This window comes from Salvelinus namaycush, chromosome 3 (genome assembly GCF_016432855.1).
Source record: "Salvelinus namaycush isolate Seneca chromosome 3, SaNama_1.0, whole genome shotgun sequence".
Lineage (NCBI taxonomy): Eukaryota > Metazoa > Chordata > Actinopteri > Salmoniformes > Salmonidae > Salvelinus > Salvelinus namaycush.
In genome coordinates, this window is record NC_052309.1 from 13,217,042 (window position 1) to 13,239,740 (window position 22,699).

Sequence of the window (22,699 nt, forward strand, 5' to 3'; positions counted from 1 at the left end):
CAACAGGAGATGGTGCTGCTGGTCCCAAGTCCCAAGTCTCTTTCTGCTATAAAGCACTTCCCATCCTCTACTTGTAGGCTAGCTGGGTATTCACACCTCTAGATGGCCAGGTGGGGGGGGGGGGGGGGGGGGGGGGTGTTGTGGAGCCAGAGAGAGCAGCAGTCAGACTAAGGGGGGGACTTGAATGTGGTCTCTTTGAAGTCAGTCTTCACCACTAAAAAAATCAGTAAGAACTCAAGTTTATTACTTATTATATTGAACCTTTATTTTAGCAATACATCAAATAAACAACACATCTATTAACATATATTATATAGAGTAGGGGGAACACTGTGGTGTGTGTACAAGTGTGTGTACCAATTATACAATTAAAAAAGGTTTATTAACCTTTATTTAAGTCACTGGCTGCTGTGGGGCTGCAGCAGGATGCATCTCAAACCCTGACCATTGCAGCCACTTAAAAAAAATCTCAAAATAAAATAATTTCTAGGTAACAATTAAGTACCTTACTGTGATTGTTTTCAAAGCAGGCTGAAATTTCAGGCGGTCTTGTCAAACAGCTGTTACACTAAAAGAGCATTATCATAATTTTCACAATTTCACAGTATTATTCCATTCTCATAGAGTGGAAATATACACTGAACAAAATTATAAACACAACATGCAACAATTTCATAGATTTTACTAAGTTACAGTCAATTAAAATAAATGAATTAGGCCCTAATCTATGGATTTGCAGTCAGGTCAAGACCCTGGTGAGGGTGACGAGCATGCAGAAGAACTTCCCTGAGACGGTTTCTGACAGTTTGTGCAGAAATTCTTCGGTTGTGCAAACCGTTTCATCAGCTGTCCGGGTGGCTTTGTCTCAGATGATCCCGCAGCTGAAGAAGTCAGATGTAGAGGTCCTGGGCTGGCTTGGTTACATGTGGTCTGCTGTTGTGAGACCGGTTGAATGTTCTGCCAAATTCTCTACAACGACATTGGATGCGGCTTATCGTAGACAAATTCTCATTCAATTCTCTGGCAACAGCACTGGTGGACATTGCAGCAGTCACAAGCCAATTGCATACTCCCTCAAAACTTGAGACATCTGAGGCATTGTGTTGTGTGACAAACTACACATTTTAGAGTGGACTTTTGTCACCAGCACAAGGTGCACCTGTGTAATGATCATGCTGTTTAATGAGCTTCTTGATATGCCACACCTGTCAGGTGGATGGATTATCTTTGCAAAGGAGAAATGCTCACTAACGGGGATGTAAACAAATTTGTACACAACATTTGAGAGAAGTAAGCTTTTATTGGGTATGAAAAATGTTGGGGATATTTTATTTCAGCCCATGAAACATGGGACCAACACTTTACATGTTGTGTTTATATTTTTGTTCAGTATATATATATATAACACACGTTTTTGACTGCACTGGGCCTTTAAGAACAGTTTTTTGTTCATTCAGAGTTGTGTGTTTTCGAGATTGGATGTGGTCCTAGTCGAGTGCATAAGCAATCAAACAACCTCATCTAGTTGACAATGGGCATGACTGTCTACACACTATCCACAAACCATTAGCACATAAAGAAAGCAGCAGATGTTATGAGTTCTTGTCCGCCGCTCTCCATCCTTCTGTTTCTCCCTTCATCCTTTTGTTGCCCACTGAGGACCTCCACCCACCCTAACCCCAGATGCCCAACCAACCCTCTTTGTCCTTTAGTGGTGGGCCTGGGTACTGAGGTGAGGGGGGGCTGGGCTGTGTGTGTGGGGGCAGAGGCCCTTTCAGTCCTCAGGGCAGCTGTGAAGTTCAGAGACCCCCCCCCCCACCGTACACACACATCTTTCTGCCCACTACGACTAGAGTGAGAGGTTGTTACTTCTACATAACCTCTTTAAACCCTAATCTCCAAGTAGCTGAGGAACAAGCTCAACAGTTCAACCAACAGGGCTCGATGACCAAAACAAAGGCGAGTTCGCACAGGCCCTTAAAACTAGAATCCTTTATTGCTTCATACATTTTTGGACTTATAAATTAATTATATATACCCATGGATTCTTGAAGAATATAACTTAGAAATGCCTTGAGCTTAGTTCAACTGTTGTACCCCATCAGAACCCAGAATATAAGCTAGTTTTACACTGTAAACAATGTAAATGTAAACAAACACTGTATAGCCTCAAAACATGGTTAATGCTATATTTGTGATATCATGGATGGTCAGTCCTTGCATCCATAGCTCTGTCTATATATTTGAGAGTGGTTACATTTCTCCAGGCACATCCCTCAGCTCTTTACCAAAACAGAGGCGAGGTGGCCACTTTGTTATTTTTCAATTAAGGATTCAAGCTTTAACTGCTCTTTTCTGGATTCAGCACCACAAAACCCCCTCCAACCAGCAGCCTGTCCCTCCAAAATGTAAATCCCTTCACGCCGACCCTCAGATTGAAATGCATCTAATTATGTATCCCTGCTTGCTGCCATATTTGGTCACGACGGCTATGAAAGGAGGACGTAGGGAGGGGTTAGAAACAAAATGCAGCCTATTGTGTTGAACCTTGACCCCTTCAAGGGTCAACTGGCATGTGACACCAGGAGGGGAGGGGCTTAAAATGGGCCTCACATTATGAACCACTCTGTTCCCCCAGGGGCAAAGTTGTTTCCAAGGGATACAGCTTTTGACAAAACATTAGGTAAAGGGTTATCTAAAATGCAAAACAATTCAACTTTTGACATCAATTTGACAAAAGTGGTATCACATCTAGACATGACACAGGGGCAAGGGTGTGTGTTGGGTGAGTAGCTAAGTGGGGTGCACAGGGTTAACACCAAGATAAACAGGCAGGCTATGACCAAAACGACAGCCATTCTTTCCACTGAAAACATCTAATGAAACATTGAAGTGTACTACTACTTTCAGACCAATTCTCCAACTCTAATCACAAGGGACACGAGAGGCGGGCTAGGTTGATTACATCGCGGCTAGCATTCTCCTCACCCTGGTGATAACGGACCTAAGAGGGCTGGCGAGAGAGAGAGATCAGTCTGCTGAAGGAAAGCCTATTTGACTTGGGCACAATAGACAGATGGTAGACATTGCCCCATGCCCCCTCCCCCAACCCCAACCCACCCTTCAACCATGCCCAACTGGAACAGGGCCCCCCTAGTCTGGACCCTTCCCCTCCCCTTTCTGCCCTCTCCAGCACCCCATCAATAACCACCAGTGACAAATCCCCCCGACACACACACCACAAAAGAAAAACAAAGAATAATTTAGTTCTTTCCAATCAAGTTTAATGAAAAGATCTTTATAAAGATGACACTCATATCTGTACATTAAGAGACTGCAGGTTAACCAGTGGACTCTGAATCATGACATTGTGTTGAATCACATGGTGGTGCAGCGAGAACCACACAGATCAAGAAACTCCTGAACACAAGCTCTGAGGAATTGAACTTTGGAGTTTCTCAGTAAGCATGTTGAAGACTGAGAAAAAATATATATAATTGAACAAATATTTAGTAGAACAGAGAAACTAGTTGTACAAAGACAGAGTAAATGAATACAGAGCCAGCTTTGACATGGTTTCATGCCCAGAAGTCTTAGGAATTATATGAATAGACCTGCTGCCTTAGAATGCCTTTGGTTTAGTTCATAAGTGGCTTGGTTTGGATTAGTAGTGGCACGTGTGACTATGTACATATTAATGCTGCCATAGACACCTTTGGTTTTCAGATAGAGATTAAACAAGAAGCGTCTCTGTAATAGTAACAATACCAGCCTTTAACAGAAGTTGCTTTGACAAAACCAATGCTTTCTGTAGAATACAATACATATTGCATCTGTACCAGGAGTCAGTGGTCCCATACCAATGGATAAGACCACCTATAGAACAGATGACAACAACAACACAGATTACATTCTCAGAAAAACAGGAAACAATGTAGCACAATAAAAAACATTTCATCTTTGTGTTCTACATGCTTTGGATGAGGTAAAAGTGGTACAAAACACCTATACCACAGGAGCAGTACATTCCCACTGTCTCCAGTGTCTTGGGCTGGGAGCTTGATCTGATTTATAGCTATATCATGTTTAAAGGGTCATTTCACCCAATAAATCATGGTTTGACATTCTCACACAGAGTGGTTGTCAAGCTATTTGGGGTTAACTAACCCTTTAACATATTTTCTCCCTAAACTGTATTAGCAGTAACAAAGTAATAAAGCCCCTGACTATCATCCACTGAGTTATCATAAAGCGGTTTAAAACAGGATCCAACTAATAAATACATTCATCAATAGACTACACTGTCTGTAAGTGACTGCAACAACTTACTTAATAAGAGAGAGACAGTAAGAGATAAATAGAATAATCTAACTGGATAAAGGGTTTGTGACCAAATCCCTGACTGGTGTACTCTGAGGTAATATTTCCTATTCTTAAAAATAATGAGTTGTAGACTAACTAACTTGATATTACAGCCTACTCCCTTTACACATGTTTCTACCCCTTCGTAAAACATTTGGTTGGTCACAACAAACAATCAACAACAAACAAGATATCAAAAATGGCTTCATCATATTTTCATAACATGCGGATACTTAAGTTTACAGGCTCAACAATACATGCAAATAAACAATGCTGTTCTTTTCTTTGTTTTTAGACGTGAAAAAACGATTCCTTGCCTGAGGTCTGACTGTTAGGTTTATGTAAACAATGAGATCACGCTCCCACACACGCACACTTTACGCCACACAAGCCGTCAGTCGTTCAGTATGTGCTTTGGTTTAGAAAATAGTCTGTTGATTTGGAACAAGCTTGTATCTTTTATACAATGCATGCTGATAACATTCAAGAACTAATATTTTATAATATATTTTAAACACCTCTACCTTTTATCCAGAAGTTATTTGAAAGAAGATAATCACCACCCACCTCCTCTAAAAAATCTCTTGCTTAGGAAACTAGTGTTTTTGCTTTCTGACAGTACAGACAGTTTGACAACACAGCGGAGGGTTCTTCAGTTAAAATGTGAGGAACCATCCCTGAAGATATGGTTTAGAGTTATCACCCTCACAGCTGAAACATGTTTATCTTTTTCTCTCTGCTCTTTCATTTCATTTGTAGACATTCTAAATGCCTGAACCAAAACAACCAGAGTTTTGTAGTTTAACGGAACTCATAAGTGTAGATATGTACTTTATGGATGCCAGACCCTGACATCAATGTTCCTGAGTTCTGTACACCTTTCTGGAGTAAAAATGACTTTTTTCAACACTTAAGTGATAAACATGTAGGAAAGAGAATTTTAAAACTAAGCACTTACTAGTCTAAAACGAAGCAATTACAACACATTCTTAGATGTTCAGAAATGACACGTATGTAGTCCTCCTGAGGACATAGTGAAGACAAAGTAAGGCAATGAGGTGAGGTTGGTCCAATCAACATGAGTCATTCCTACCACGTGGCTGTTTGTGTGGAACTAGGAGTGGACATAATAGCATCGGTAAAACTACACTGACATTGAAAAACGTTAGTTGTTGTTAGTTTGCAATAATTTTCTCTTTGGATTTCACCTTACAATCTCCTACACTAGTACCAGTAACACTTATCCAGGAAGCAATACTCACCCCTCCTCACAGCATTAACAGACGAGAGGAACTTGTTGAAAACCAAAAGCAAACTTAATACAGGGATACTGGGAAAGTATTATTAAATGGTTAATCTGAAGAGTGAAGAGGTAGCAGTGTGACAGGGCTAGTAGCAGTAGTCCAGCCTTTTAAAGGAAAAACGCAGACAAAACGACAGTACCAACAGAGTATGATGCCTCAAATGACAAAGAACCCCCCCTACCTGACCCAAACCCCTTAAAGTAGAAATACCCAGTCTAAACATTCACAAAAGCAGAACTAAGTTCTCAAACATTTTACCCCCAAGTTAAACTACAAAGTCTGACCTATGAACTACAAATAAAGTAAACATTGCTGTTAGAACACCCCTGATCATTTTCAAATAATGCCATGTTTTCAACAGGCAGTGTATGTAAAGGTGATAAGTTATTATATGCACACTGGCTAGGCTGACTCACCTGTCCTATCTAGCTGGAGAACATAATATTAGTGACTGTTAGCCAGTCATGCCTGGGGTCCAGTATGTGTCTGATAATGAGGCAGGAGAGCCAATGAGGTCCCCCATTGGCCAGCGAGAGACAGCTACAACAGCCTGGAGGAACGACAGCACGGACTGACACCCTGGGAGGGCTAGTTTGGTTGGATGCTAAAAGCTATCATCATCAAAACATATTTGAGCCACCTGGGATGGGGAGGAAGGCGTCTTTGGTTTTATGTCAGACGAGGAGGTGTGGTGTGTTGACCCTGAGATAGCCAGAACAGCTGGCTGGCTGGCTGAATGTGGATTTATGATGGGTTCTAAGGGTGAAGTAATGGTTGGTATTAGTAAGATGAGGAACAGTTCTCAAATAGAGGTACGGAATCATGGTTGCCATGATGAGGGTAATAGTTGTTAAGCGGGTGAGGGTATTGGTGATAGTTGTTAAGAGGTTGAGGGTACGGATTAACACTGGTAACTGGGATCCTGGGACTGTCCCAGGACTACTTGTCACATTTTCCGAGAAAAAAAATTGTGACAAGACCTGGGAAATTACCAAATTTTCCCCCAATGTCGCAGTAATGCAATTCCACCAAATGCCCAACATCTACAGCAGCAGATTGGCAAAAAATAAAATGGTACATTATCCAAACAGGTTGTCACATGGAAGCCTTTAGCCTAGTCACATGTAAGCCTTTAGCCTAGTCACATGGAAGCCTTTAGCCTAGTCACATGGAAGCCTTTAGCCTAGTCACATGGAAGCCTTTAGCCTAGTCACATGGAAGCCTTTAGCCTAATCACATGGAAGCCTTTAGCCTAGTCACATGTAAGCCTTTAGCCTAGTCACATGGAAGCCTTTAGCCTAGTCACATGGAAGCCTTTAGCCTAGTCACATGGAAGCCTTTAGCCTAATCACATGGAAGCCTTTAGCCTAGTCACATGGAAGCCTTTAGCCTAGTCACATGGAAGCCTTTAGCCTAATCACATGGAAGCCTTTAGCCTAGTCACATGGAAGCCTTTAGCCTAGTCACATGGAAGCCTTTAGCCTAGTCACATGGAAGCCTTTAGCCTAGTCACATGGAAGCCTTTAGCCTAGTCACATGGAAGCCTAGCATATTTTCTTTACACAAAGTCGTCATAAATGCAAAGCAAATGCCGGATTGCACACAAGACCCGAATCCAGTTTAGAGTTCTCATCAGAAATTAAAATTAGATCCCGGGCCGACCCAAGCCAGTGAGCTAATGCCTGATCACAGGCCTGGTCCGACATCACAGAATAAAAAAATGCCAGATTTCTAGATAACAGTAGGCTATATTGATTTAAACTGGTGTTGAGAACAACGTGGCGGAGGTGGGCAGCACCGTGAGGAGACGGGGAAACAGCCATTAGGAACAACGTGGCGGAGGTGGGCAGCACCGTGAGGAGACGGGGAAACAGCCATTAGGAACAACGTGGCGGAGGTGGGCAGCACCGTGAGGAGACGGGGAAACAGCCATTAGGAACAACGTGGCGGGGGTGGGCAGCACCGTGAGGAGACGGGGAAACAGCCATTAGGAACAACGTGGCGGGGGTGGGCAGCACCGTGAGGAGACGGGGAAACAGCCATTAGGAACAACGTGGCGGAGGTGGGCAGCACCGTGAGGAGACGGGGAAACAGCCATTAGGAACAACGTGGCGGGGGTGGGCAGCACCGTGAGGAGACGGGGAAACAGCCATTAGGAACAACGTGGCGGGGGTGGGCAGCACCGTGAGGAGACGGGGAAACAGCCATTAGGAACAACGTGGCGGGGGTGGGCAGCACCATGAGGAGACGGGGAAACAGCCATTAGGAACAACGTGGCGGAGGTGGGCAGCACCATGAGGAAACGGGGAAACAGCCATTAGGAACAACGTGGCGGGGGTGGGCAGCACCGTGAGGAGACGGGGAAACAGCCATTAGGAACAACGTGGCGGAGGTGGGCAGCACCGTGAGGAGACGGGGAAACAGCCATTAGGAACAACGTGGCGGGGGTGGGCAGCACCGTGAGGAGACGGGGAAACAGCCATTAGGAACAACGTGGCGGAGGTGGGCAGCACCGTGAGGAGACGGGGAAACAGCCATTAGGAACAACGTGGCGGAGGTGGGCAGCACCATGAGGAAACGGGGAAACAGCCATTAGGAACAACGTGGCGGGGGTGGGCAGCACCGTGAGGAGACGGGGAAACAGCCATTAGGAACAACGTGGCGGGGGTGGGCAGCACCGTGAGGAGACGGGGAAACAGCCATTAGGAACAACGTGGCGGGGGTGGGCAGCACCGTGAGGAGACGGGGAAACAGCCATTAGGAACAACGTGGCGGAGGTGGGCAGCACCGTGAGGAGACGGGGAAACAGCCATTAGGAACAACGTGGCGGGGGTGGGCAGCACCGTGAGGAGACGGGGAAACAGCCATTAGGAACAACGTGGCGGGGGTGGGCAGCACCGTGAGGAGACGGGGAAACAGCCATTAGGAACAACGTGGCGGAGGTGGGCAGCACCGTGAGGAGACGGGGAAACAGCCATTAGGAACAACGTGGCGGGGGTGGGCAGCACCGTGAGGAGACGGGGAAACAGCCATTAGGAACAACGTGGCGGAGGTGGGCAGCACCGTGAGGAGACGGGGAAACAGCCATTAGGAACAACGTGGCGGGGGTGGGCAGCACCGTGAGGAGATGGGGAAATAGCCATTAGGAACAACGTGGCGGAGGTGGGCAGCACCGTGAGGAGACGGGGAAACAGCCATTAGGACTAGAAAAAGCGCAGAGAGGAAAACACCTTAGTTATGATCAACTGAATGATGAAAATATTAGAATAAAGTAGGCGAAAGCAAATTTGTTGCATGTATCAAATTCTTGGTTACACTGAAACTGCCAAAGTTATATCCAACCGTTATACTAACTTAAAGCAATAGTCGTGTGTGGTCACCTAGATGATAATTTCAGCAGTTTTAATTGAGACAGTGCCATCGCACTGCTTCGAGACAAGCGTGGGGTACTCGTCTAGATAAATCAATCAATGTCACATTTTTGTTTTCACTGAATCTCCATTTGGATATTTGGTAGGCTGGGGAAATGTTAGTCAAGTTGAGGTGAGTGCTAATGATCATCTTTACTCTAGTTTGCTCATATATTAGCTGATCAGAAAATGTTGCTAGCATGTTATACAAGTCTGCTTGCTCTTCACTCGCATAGTAGCCTGTCCTACTCGCGACAAAAATCCTGTGTCAATCAATCAATGTGATTTTGTTTCACTGAATCTCTGTCTATATATTTGGTTAATTTATCTTGGCTGGACAAGTAGAAGTGGTAGCTCATTTATTCATTTATCACTGATCAGAAACATTTAGAATGGAATAATGTAGCCAAATTCAAGTGTATTATCTATTGACTCAGGCTATTGACTCAGGCCTAGGCTATTTTCCTATAGTCCCAATAATCCCACTGAAACCAGAAATCTTGACTCCCGTCTCGAATGAAAATTCCTAACTTTATTCTGTAATCCAATGCATGTCTGCTTATGCTCCTGAGTGGCGCAGCGGTCTAAGGCACTGCATCTCAGTGCTAGAGTCGTCACTACCCTTGTTCGATTCCAGGCTGTATCACAGCCGGCCGTGATTGGGAGTTCCATAGGGCGGCGCACAATTGGCCCACCGTCTTCCGGGTTAGGGTTTGGCCGGGGTAGGCTGTCATTGTAAATAAGAATTTGTTCTTAACTGACTTGCCTAGTTAAATAAAGGTTAAATAAATAAAAAATAAAACAAAGCATGTCAAAATACCTGGAACATTTCCCCCGCTTCTCTGACCTGTTTCGTATTTCTGACTATATGAGAGCGTCGGTACAGAATGTGAGATCAACAAACAGTACGAGAGTAGAGAGTATGGTCCCCGTTATGATCTTTAAACAATTTCTTCTCTTCAACTACTAGTTATTCATGAGCTGACCTCTTATCTGTATAATCATCAACTCCATTTTGACAAATAGGAGATATTTTGTCATTTGTTGGAGGTTAACAAGCGTAGCAACTTTAGTCATTTGACTTTTGTTTGACTGCTGTTACAAAGTTTGTATAATTCGACAACGCTATCGCCTACTCTGGGTGCGCTCTGTGGGTCCTGAGCATGCTCTGTCTCGAGATAGCATATTTCAGCAGTAGTCCTGGGCTAAATTAATTGAGTAACATGATAATGCTCAGAATTCATGAACAGCCTGTTTCGCAATTCACAACAATGTCATTGGTGATCAAAGTTACTCTATCATTACTAAATATCAGTTTCACTTGCTGTGAAACCTTTACAGTGGCGCAGCCAAGCCGGCATTGTGGCACAGCGACAATCTTATTTTGGGAGAACCCAGGCATAGTGACATATCTTGGTTTTAAAGGCTTGAGAATGGGTACTTCAAATGTTTGCGGTATTTCCCGGGACTCTTGGGATAAATATCAATTATTCCCAGTATTGAAACTTGGTAGGTTTTCGTGAAAATATGAATCCCTAGTTGAGGGTATGGGTGATCGTTGTTACGAGGGTGAGGGTATAAGTGATAGTTGTTAAGAGGTTGAAAATATTGGTAAGTTACTCGGGGTGAGTGGTTATAAAGGTGAGGTAATTCATTTCAAGGTGAGTTTCTGAAGTTGAGGTAGAACCCATGTGTTTACAAGGGTGAGGAGGTACTATGGGTAACAGAGGGTCCAGATAGTTATCTGAAGATGAGGTAGAACCCAGGTGTGTTTACAAGGGTGAGGAGGTACTATGGGTAACAGAGGGTCCAGATAGTTATCTGAAGATGAGGTAGAACCCAGGTGTGTTTACAAGGGTGAGGAGGTACTATGGGTAACAGAGGGTCCAGATAGTTATCTGAAGATGAGGTAGACAGCCTAATAGAACCCAGGTAGCTGTGGTTCAGCTGCAGTGACGATGGTGAAGTGTCCTCTATGAGGGCGAGGTGTGCATCCTCATATGACTAAGGAGGTTGCGTTGCTGGGTGAACTTCCCGCCACACAGCTGGCACTCGTACGGCTTCTCCCCCGAATGGACCCGCATGTGCTCGGCGAGGCGGTACTGTCGTGTGAAGCGCATGCCGCACTCCTCGCAGGCGAAGGGCTTGAGGCCCAGGTGACTCCTCATGTGGCGCGTCATGGTGCCTCGCTGAGTGAACAGCTTGCCACAGATGTTACAGGGGAATGGCCGGTTCAGCCAATGGCTCTTCTCGTGTTGCCGTAGTGATGTCGCGTCCTTGCAGCTCTTACTGCAGACTGTGCAGAGATGCCCAGGTTCTTCAGCGTCAGGCTTCACCTCCTTTGATGCAGAGTCATCTGGGCATGTGTCCGGATCTTTGTCCTTCAAGTATCCACCACATTCCTCTTCCTCTTCCTCCTCCTCCTCCTCGTCTTTCAGGTAGAGTTGGTCGTGGGTGTGTGTGTCGACATGGGCATTGAGCTGTTCTGAGCTGGGGAAGCCTTTCCCACAGGGGATGCAGACGTACAGGTTGTCCCCCACACCTGGCTCAAACCCTGGCTGGGGCTGACGGTAGATGTAGTTGGTGTTTCCGTTTCTCCTCCCTTTTCTTCCTCCTCCTCCTCCTCCTCTTCCACTGTGCCCGCTCCCCTCACTCTGATCTAGACCGTTCTCCTCTCCATCCACCTCTCCGTCCTCCAGCTCTGGGGTCACTTTATCACCTCGGGGCCTCTTGCGAGGGGCTCTGGGCTGGAGGTCTGTGGAGGTCTTTGGAGGCTCTGGCTTGGCACTAGACGTTGTGGGAGGAGTGGGAGTGGGGGAGAGAGAGGAGGAGTGGGGGGAAGAGCTCTGGAGCAGACTGCTGGGGGACACCTCCTCTGTGGCAGTGCTCTCTGACGGACTCCTTTTGGACAGGTCCAGTCCCAGCCCATTACTCCTACCTTCTCCAGAGGGGCTGAGGGAGGCACAGCGTGACCCCGAAATAAACACCTTCTCGGACAGATCCTCTCTCAGCCTTCCCTCCTGGCCCGGTCTCTGGCTCCCCTTCTTGGACCCTGAGTGGTTGTTATGGTGCTGGTGGTTGTGGAGGGGGGTGGAGGAGAGGCAGAGGGGGCCAGGGGTGTGTCCATTTGAGGTTGGGGAGGTGGAAGAGGAGGGGGTCATCTTGTTGGAGCTGGAGGGGGTCTGACCGTTGTGTTTGAGCTTCCTGCGACAGAGAGCAGCCAGTTCAGTCAGCTGGAGGTAGGAGGCGGCGATCAGGAGAGACGAGATACTGTGGTCACTGACGGAGTCAGAACTGGACAGACGACCTGTATAGATGAAGTCCAACACCTAGAGGAAAGGGGGGTAGAGAGTAATCTTTATAATGTCCCAATGAGCAATTTGTTTCACAGCAAGTTGATATCAGAATGCAGATAAAAGAGCTAGGCTTCACAGCAGTGATGTGGAAACTAAAACGTTGATTAATGTGTACTGTCCGTGGCTATTCAATTATATGAATGACAGAGTCCAATACAAATATGTCTGTATATGTGACTGCGGTCAGTGAGACACTGCCCGTCAAGTGACCCACCTGTCTGAAAATGGAGGGGCTGACCATCTCTGTGTCCAGGTTGATGAGGTTGTCGTGGGGGACCAGCGACTTGAAGTAGACGCTGCTAGCCGCCAGGACGTTCTTGTGGGCGCGGAACAGCGCGTTCTCCACCACGATGATGACATCACACAGGTATCCTTTGGCTCGCTGCTGGTTCAGCTGCAGAAGCAGCTGCTTTGAATGATTCTGCTGTTCCATCACACACACTTTGGTTTACACACCTGGGGAGAGAGGGAGAGTTCAGTTCTGAGAACTCAAAGAAATACAACCACTAATGTTCTTAGACTAATTTAAACTCCTGCAGGTCCAAACGTGCTCCTGAAATTCTTGCAATGCCCAGGATGCCTAAAAAAAGAAATGTAAAAAGTTGCCCAAGTATGGCCAATACATTACAGCTCTCTGCTCACACTGAAACCATCACACTGTTTTCCTCAAAGATAGGCCTCAACAACATACTGGCAGAAGGAAGAAAGATAACCAATGCGATAAACTAACCACCAACCCACTAACGAATACCAACAAATATCAAAAACCTGGTAAAAATAACCTCAAATTGTTTTTTTTGTTGCTCTACCATTTATTCTCGGCCCATTGTAGCTTCTCTGGTAGCAATAGATTCTGAGGAACCAGAGAAAGCAACCATGATATGGTTCTGTTCATTATCACAGCACACAAACACTGTAACCCAGCTCTCCAGTATTATCAGCTAACCCAGTAGAGACTATGTGCTCCTGATCAGCTATAAATGAAACTCATTAGATGGGCACATGACTGCACGTGTCATCGCTAACTCTCATATTTATATACACCCACCCTGACAGTATGTGAAGTGAGAATTCAGGTGGGGCTTTGATAATGGCAAATTGTTAACTGCTTGTTAATTGATATCTTTTTTCTTTTGACCAATCAGATCAGCTCTGAAAAAGATCTGATGTGATTGGTCAAAAGACAAATTAGAGGAAAAAACATCATAATTGGGCTGCCTATTTTTTAACTAGACAAGTCAGTTAAGAACAAATTCAAATTTATTTTCAATGAAGGCCTAGGAACAGTGGGTTAATGGCCCTGTTTAGGGGCAGAACGACAGATTTTTACCTTGTCAGCTCGGTGATTCAATCTTGCAACCTTTCGGTTACTAGTCTAACGCTCTAACCACTAGGCTACCTGCCTCCCTAACGCAGCCTATCAGACTTCGTTTACCGGGTTAAACAATTAGTTTAGCCAGTCAGTAACCTCGCCAGAATACAGATCCCAGCAGAAAATCACAGGCTGCCCTACACTGGTACGGTATCAGGGGAAAACAGGGTCTTCTTAAAGCAGAACACAAATACTTAATGTCTGAGACTGGGGATCAACACTGAGTGTACAAAAAAGTGTAGACCCCCCCCCCCCCCCCCCCGTTTGCCCTCAGAACATTCTCAATTCGTCGGGGCATGGACTCTAGAAGGTATTTGAAATGCTGGCCCATGCTGACTCCAATGCTTCTCAAGTTGGCTGGATGTCCTTTTGGTGGTGGACCATTCTTGATAGACACAGGATTCTGTTGAGCGTGAAAACCCCAGCAGCGTTGCAGTTCTTGGCACAAACCGGTGCGTCTGGCACCTACTACCATACCCCGTTCAAAGGCACTCAAATATTTTGTCATGCCCATTCACCCTTTGAATGGCACACATACACAATCCATGTCTTAATTGTCTCAAGGCTTAAAAATCCTTTAAGCTGTCTTCTCCACTTCATCTACACTGATTGAAGTGGATTTAACAAGTGACATCAATAAGGGATCATAGCTTTCACCACGATTCACCTGGTCAGTCTATGTTATGGAAAGAGCAGGTGACGATGTTTTGTACACTCAGTGTATAATCAGTGTTAGTAACTAGGCTTACTGTGAACATAAGCCTACAACAATTATCATATGCCAGGTATTGGTATTCAAACAACTGCTTTAGATAAAGATTTTTATGTAAACAACTTGATTGGAGCAATTAACAGTAGTTCTATTTACAGTACTGAGCTTCAGCAAAACTTAAAACCGAACTACTCTCCAGTTCTAATCCTCCATATCCCCCTCCAATCTGCTGCCCTACATCTGTACGAGTAGCATTTACATTTGAGTCATTGAGCAGAAGCTCTTATCCAGCGCAACTTACAATAGTGAGTGTATACATTTTCATATATATACTGGTCCCTCGTGGGAATCAAATCCACAAACCTTGTCATTGCAAGTACCATGCTCTACCAACTGAGCTGCACGGGACCCTTGGGTAATTTAAAAACAGGATGGTACAACATTTGAAATACTACTACTGATAACAATGCATCTCATCCGTCTTGCCATACATCGATACAGTATCACAAAACACACGCTCCCTCCCCAAAAAATACACACTGAAACAAAAGAGTTGTTTGGGTAATCCATCTAACGACTGCACAACACACTGATGGTGATAAGATGCTGAGGGTCCATTTATGAGCCTACAGCCCCGTTCTGCCCCCCTCCTTCCCTGCCTGCTCAAAAATCACCTCATCGCTTTACATGAGAGAACCATAGATGTACAGTATATAATCAAGCCATAACCAGGAAGGCAGGCTGGACAGAACAGGCCGTAACCAGGGCGTCTGGAGGGAAGAGAGAACAGAGAGCAGGCCATATAACCAGGTGGTCTGGTCTGGAGAGGATGTCTGGCCTACAGGATCAATGAGTTAGCCTTGCTAGCTTCTGATAAACACTCCTGTTTACAAATACATTTCAATATAGGTTACCTGTTCTGTTCTATCTTGTGTTCTAAAACGGTTCTAGTCTGTTCTGTTCTATCCTGTGTTCTGTAACGGTTCCAGTCTGTTCTAGCCTGTGTTCTGTAACTGTTCTAATGTTCAGTCTTAGCCTGTGGGTTCTAACCTGTTCGTAATATCCTATGTTCTGTTAGCCCGTGTTCAGTTTGGCTGTCCAGTGTTTCATCTTGTCTTCCTGGTAGAGATCACTGGCAGTAAATCACATGATCTGGTAATCTAGCTGGGCTTTAGGCATTAGGTCCGCTACAGGAAGCAGTTTGGCCCTCTGGTAAGGGAATATTGATAATCTGAGCCAGTCCAATTGACACTCCTTAATGCTCATTAACTTAAATTAACTGTTTTCTAGGAATAAAATAAACGTCCTTTCCACTCACCAGTTGGGCTGAACGTGGAGCAGAACATGACATGAAAAATAACATCCCCATTGTTGAGCCAGGTTTACTCAAGGTGTTCTGGAAAAGGGCACCCCAAGGATAGCCCATGTCACATGTTTACTCCTAACTAGCATAATTATTACTAAACACATGTTAACTCCTAACAGAATTAGTTTGTTAGAATCTTAAGATGCATGCCAAGATTTGAGAAGTGTAGTTGGCTGGCTCTTACTACCTTCTGATGGAAGACATTTTTTTTAAAGTCTATTTGCTTCATATTATGTGAACTTTGTTCCGTCCAAGTTTGTGTTCATTCAGTTCAACCAGAAAAGGCCAGTATGTTTTTACAGCCACAATCCTGAGTTTGTGTTTCAGCCAAACAGTAGTCCTACCACCTGGTATAAAGCTGAGGGATGTGGCTGAGGAAATGTAACCACTAAAACTCAGACCAAGCTATAAAAGCGGGGACTGGCAGTACATAATAACATTGATTTGACGCCACAATTTTAAACATATTGCTACACATTGTTTGTGTAAAACTGAAATGGCAATAAAACATACAAATTTGAGTAAAATAACCTCAGGCCTATTCTGGGTTATGATAGGGTAAGACAGTTGTACTAGCGGATGTAAACAACCATGATGCTTTTGTTATATATTCTTCAGGTAACAATGGGTAGAAATCATTCATAGAAATTTAACAGCATTCTAAGAGATAGTGGCAGCGATCAGAAAATGTTTTTTTTTTTTTTTATAACTAAAAAATAACAAAATCTACGAATTCCATAACAATTCATTTTAATTTCAGCTATATACACTATTTTGTAGAAATTCTGCTGGATTTTGGTCTAACCTACGCAGCAAAACGTTAAATCAATGCTACTGGTTGCTATGTTGCAAAAGCCCAACGTTTCTCACATACTGGAGAAACATTTAAATGCAATGCTGTGACCATCATCCTACAAGCATTCCAAACCAGTGTTGCTCTACCATGATCTAAAACAGGGATCAACAATTAGAGTCAGCCGCTCGACGATGTTTTTCTTGAGCGGATGGTCAGGTGGCCAGAACATAATTACAAATCATTTGTAGACTGGAAATTGACTGCAAGAAGTCCAAATAGATATAATATTTAACGAAAACAATTAATTCAAATCTTGCTTACATTTGTATACAATCACATATAAATCTCTATTAGCGTGGGTATACTTTGGATCAAAATTTACCAAAATATTATCACTTGCAGCTGATTTGCTGGTGTTTTTATAGTTTAACTCCAACAATAATAATAAACTCTGATCTAAAATGTATGATTCATTGATACAGTTCAGAGAACGAAATCTTGAAAAAAAGAAAATCAATAGGCGATAGGCCTACTCATCTACCACAAAATTGATAATGCCCTACGCGCAGAGGGGGTGGCGAAGGGATCCACCAATGTCTTTTATTCAATTAGCCTATATTGCTGGGCCAGCCCTACATCAAATCACATTTTATTAGTCACATGCGCCGAATACAACAGGTGTAGACCTTACAGTGAAATGCTTACTTACCAACAGTGCAGTTAAAAAAAATTGTTGATAAGAATAAAAAAGAAAGTAACAAGTGATTAAAGACCAGCTGTAAAAAAATAACAATATATACAGGGGGGTGCCGGTACAGGTAGATACATCCAGTGGTATAAAGTACTTAAGTAAAAATACTGTAAAGTACTACTAAGTCGTTTTTGGGGGTTTCTGTACATGACTATTCATGTTTTTTACTCCACTATATTCCTAAAGAAAATATATACTTTTTACTCCCTTACATTTTCCCTGACACCAAAAAGTACTCGTTACATTTTAAATGCTCAGGCAGGACAGAATTATGGTCCAATTCACTCACCTATCAATATAATGCCTTGTCATCCCTACTGCCATTGATGTGGCGGACTCACTAAACACAAATACTGAGTTTGGAAGTTCTTGGAGTGTCCAACTTCTGTCTAAAAAATTAAATCATACTGTCTGAATTGCTTAATATAAGGAATTTGATGTATAGCATTTACTTTTACTCAAGTATGACAATTGAGTACTTTTTCCACCACTGCATACATCCAGATTTCAGTTAATATTCTTAGTTTGTTGAAAGTTATTCATCTTATTCCAAAGCTGTGAAAAACAAACCGAAGCCAGCAATCCACAGGCTAAAATTAGTGCAAGTATAGAGGTGGTTGCCAAGCTGGTAATACTAGTTCTGGAATTAGGCTATGCCCTCTGGGCATACAAGCCATTTGTTAGGCGTTTCTGGTATTTCTTCAAAAAACAGAGTGCAACCTCTTGAACACAACCACACACGCCAACTTAAATCAAAAAACATGTGACGATCTGAGAAAAATGACATATTTACCTTAATTCATCGATGAACACTGTTTATTTACTATCCTCTCTCACCTCACAACCCTCGGATCACAATCTTGCCAAATGGGCCAAAATGTCATAAATATGCCAACTGATTATTTCTCAATTATGCTTTTTTTTTTAATAATGTCAAATATACTGTATGTTAACAATCCTTCCAACAAAAGGAACCTTCTTGTGAAAATACCCAAAATCATGGTCTTTTTTGTCCTTGCTTCGTATTGAATCCCTCTACTGGAGGTATGTTTAGGCCGGAGGTCATCCAGCCTGGTCCTGGACAGCTAGCAGGGGTCTAATCCTAATCAGTACCCACCCAATCGATTTAACCTAACCTTTATTTACCCCGGTTAGTCTCATTGAGATAAAAATCTATTTTGCAAGAGAGACCCGGTCCAAGATAGCAGCAGGGTCAAAGTTTAAGTGCTGGGCTGGAACTGTCCACATACACGCACAAGACTTTAGAGAGGTAGAGATATTTGAAGAAGTGAGCAGGGCATTGTGAGCAAGAAATTCTTGACATTTTCAAATAAGCCTCTGATCGTCAAACGTCCTCTGTGTTAATGTTGACAGACAGAGTTTATTCTAACCAGAAACTGGTGTACCGGTTCGCCGTGGTTCATGTCATGTTAATGTCATGTTCCGTTCCTTCCTTTCAGTGGGAAGGGGGAGGGGGTTGGATTGCATTAATCCCAGATACCTGAAATGAGACAGGCTGCCAGTATGGCGTAGGCTACCCCATTCATAGATGCAAACTGCTTTAGCGCCTATTGGCGATAGTATGTTCTGATCCGGGGAGTTTTGGTAAGAGCCCCAACGCTAGTCTAAACAAACACACATCGCTTGCTGTACGTTTTTGGAAACATAAGAAACGCGTCTTTGATAATAATATATATATTTTTTTTAAATGTTAAATTACTACACCTTCTTAGCGTTAGGTGTCACACACGGCCATATCTCCACGTTACATCGCGTGTTTTCAGAAGACAGACGGAAGACATAGTTAATTAGCATAGGTGGCTTCCTATCTAGCGTGCACCAAACACCAGTGCTGTGTATAAGCGTAACTGGGAAGGAAATGTAGTTCGGAAACTGGAGGCTCACAGCTTGTGGATCTGTGCAAAACTGCTACAGTAAGTACATTCTTTCTTGCTAATATGAAAGATAAGAAGCATAACAGCATATGTTTGTAAAACCGTTTTGAAAGCGATGATTGACGTTTCTAAACGTTAAAACAGAGCTTCGGAATTGTAGTTCACATGGAGCCAACAGTGGGTGAACGTAACTGCTGGAAACCCTACGTACGGAGAAGCTAGGAGTAGGTTAGTTACCAATAATCTTCCTGCCAGAGTGCCAATAGGAGGAGAGGTAACTTGGGGTGGAGCCAATCAGAGGGGTACACTATGAAGGAAACTATATTGAACAGAAATATAAATGCAACATGTAAAGTGTTGATCCCATGTTTCATAAGCTGAAATAAAAGATCCCAGAAATGTTCCGTACGCACAAAAAACGTATTTCTGTAACGGATTCCCACGGTACTGCTGTTCATTCCATTCACCAGCTCAGGAGGTCTGACCACCAACCCCCGGAGTGGAGGTCTGACCACCAACCCCCGGAGTGGAGGTCTGACCACCAACCCCCAGAGTGGAGGTCTGACCACCAACCCCCGGAGTGGAGGTCTGACCACCAACCCCCGGAGTGGAGGTCTGACCACCAACCCCCGGAGTGGAGGTCTGACCACCAACCCCGGACTGTCTTGTCTCATTACTCATCTTGTCTCATTACGCACACCTGGTTCCCATTAATGTTATGGTGCTTTTTTTGTCTGTATGTTTATTGTAAAAATGAAATAATGTAAAAGTAAAATAAGGGGATGATGACGCAATCTTTCGAGAGGAAGGGAATCTGATTCCATTGGTCCTCAACTCGCGGCTCAGACACTTCATTCAGGATAAATGGAGTTAAGAGTAAATCATATTCCACATACTGTGTGCTAGGACACAATAGTTCGGCGTCTCATTGTGAAAAGGCTATACTGCTCTGTGACCACCATTGACTGGGACGCACAGCCTGAACGCGCAGTTGAACTCAGTTGACCAAAGTTACCTCGGTAACTCCTCAAACTCCACAAGGCTCTGGTCACAGATTTGAGAGAACCCCGTAAACTGCAGTTATGAACCTGGCTTAAAGCTGTACCCATTGTGACACTTACAGAGCCAGGTTCACCCAAGGTGTTCCGGGAAAAGCCAGCGCAAGGATAGCTCATGTCACATTTACTCCTAACTAGCCAGGGCTGGATTAATGCAGGGGCTTACAAGGCCCCCCAAAAAAGGCAATATAGGTAGTAGTGGTGCGCAGGTCAGCTGTTTGTTCACCCGCACCCACCCGCAATTGCTAAAACCCATCCGCAACCGCCCAACTAAGTGATGAAGTGAAAATGTGAGGCCTGCACCTGACCCTAACCTGCAAATATAGAAATTGTGCTGTAGGCTACAGTCAGAGATGGGGGACCGATTGTTTTGTCAGGTTTGACAGATACATTTCTGCTTAGAATTTCGGTAGGCTATCAGTAGGCTTGTCTGTAATTAGATACATGCAGCTTCTCTTCCGTCATTACATGTTGCCCTAGAACAGGGTTTCCCAAACCCGGTCCTGGGGCCCCCACTGAGTGCACGTTTAGGTTTTTGCCCTAGGACTACACAACTGATTCAAATAACCAACTCATCAAGCTTTGCTTAGTTGAATTAGCTGTGTAGTGCTAGGGGAAAAAACTAAAAACATACACCCAGGGGGGCCCCAGGACCGGGTTTAGGAAGCCCTGCCCTGGAAGACTAAATCAACCCTTGCGAACCAGAATAATGTCATAAATGATAGAATGAATGCATCAATCTAGTTGACATAGGTAAAGTTGTGTCATCTCGGCTTCTTTCGCTGAGAAAAGATGTTTAGGAATCAGGGACAAAATACAATAAATAAATACCAAAAATGCAGTCGCATTGTCTCAAGATGCTGAAAGAAAGAAATCATATTTCTCCACTCCTGTTCCTGAGTCAAAATGTACATTTGGTGTATCATTTTACTGCAAGAAATGCTTAATTCTGCAGGCGTTAATATTAAGACTGAAAGATTATAGTCAGTGTCCAGATTTCAGTTTCCATTTAACCCCTCTGAACAGTAGGCTACAGTTCCCTTGACGTGCCATAGGCCTATTTAAAGAACCCCTTCTTGTTACTGTCGAATTTGTATAGCGCTTCACAATCATCACACATAACATAAGCATTGCTATCATCCTCTACCACTTCACCAAAACTTTCCTGGACCTCCCTTCTCTTTATTTTCAACTCTCCATTACGCAGCTTTTCACTTGTCCGTTTTGCTTCAGTGGATCGACGTTAACTTTTTCCTTTCACAGCATTAAGGCTGCGTTGACACAATGACTTATCAATGACCCAAGCCCAGCTCATTAAATCCCTACCATTGTGTCGCCGAGTTGTCATAATGCTTCAGCAAATGTACATTATCCCAGGGGCGTTGGAAGACACAATGTAATGTACATAATTTATGTCCCTCTTACTGCACTGAATGGCTCTGTTGATCCTACAGTTATTGTATGCAGTAATCATATGCCTATGAACCAAAATTATACTGTTAGCACTGAGGCGGTGTGCCGTAGCAGGAAGTCCACTATGTGTAACTCACCCTGCACTAACATTAATCACCCAAGCATTTCTACCTCTGCTAAGCTTCCCTGGATAACAAGAACACCTATGTGAGAACTGCAACTGGATCCTGGACTTCCTGATGGACCACCCCCAGGTGGTGAGAGTACAGGCAACAAAACATCCCCCACAGGGATGAGGTCAAGTGACCTGGCAGTGTGGTGCCAGGGCAACAACCTTTCCCTCAATATCAGTAAGAGAAAGGAGCTGATCGTGGACTAAAGGAAATGGAGGGCCAAGCACGGCCCCATCCACACCGACGAGGCTGTAGTGGAGCGGGTCTAGAACTTCAAGTTCCTCTGTGTCCATATCACTAAGGAATGAACATGGTCTACAAACACCCACACAGTTGTGAAGAGCGCACGACAGCGCCTCTTCCCCCTCAGGAGCCTGAAAAAATTTGTCATGGGCCCTCAGATCCTCAAAACGTTCTACAGCTGCACCATTGAGAGCATTTTGACTGGCTGCATCACCGTTTGGTATGGCAACTGCTTGGCATCTGACCGCAAGGCACTACAGAGGGTAGTACGCACGGCCCAGTACATCACCTCTATATCAGGCTGTGTCAGAGGAAAGCCCTAAAAATTCTCAACCTCCAGCCACCCAAGTCATAGACTGCGGTCTCTGCTACCGCACGCAAGCGGTACCGATGAACCAAGTATGGAACCAACAGGACCCTGAACAGCTTCTACCCCCAAGCCATACGACTGCTAAATAGTTAACCAAATACCTACCCAGACTATCTGT

At 44.2% G+C, this 22,699-nt stretch overlaps 1 protein-coding gene across 1 annotated transcript; it reads right to left on the reverse strand.

Annotated features, from left to right (window-relative positions):
• Window positions 1–11,049: 11,049 nt before the first annotated feature.
• Window positions 11,050–12,865, reverse strand: LOC120044805 (hypermethylated in cancer 2 protein-like). The gene is made up of 3 exons (XM_038989477.1): window positions 12,647–12,865; window positions 11,472–12,405; window positions 11,050–11,432 (listed from the first exon to the last, which is right to left on the reverse strand). Exons 1-3 carry the CDS (start codon window positions 12,863–12,865, stop codon window positions 11,050–11,052), a joined length of 1,536 nt encoding a protein of 511 aa, XP_038845405.1.
• Window positions 12,866–22,699: the final 9,834 nt, after the last annotated feature.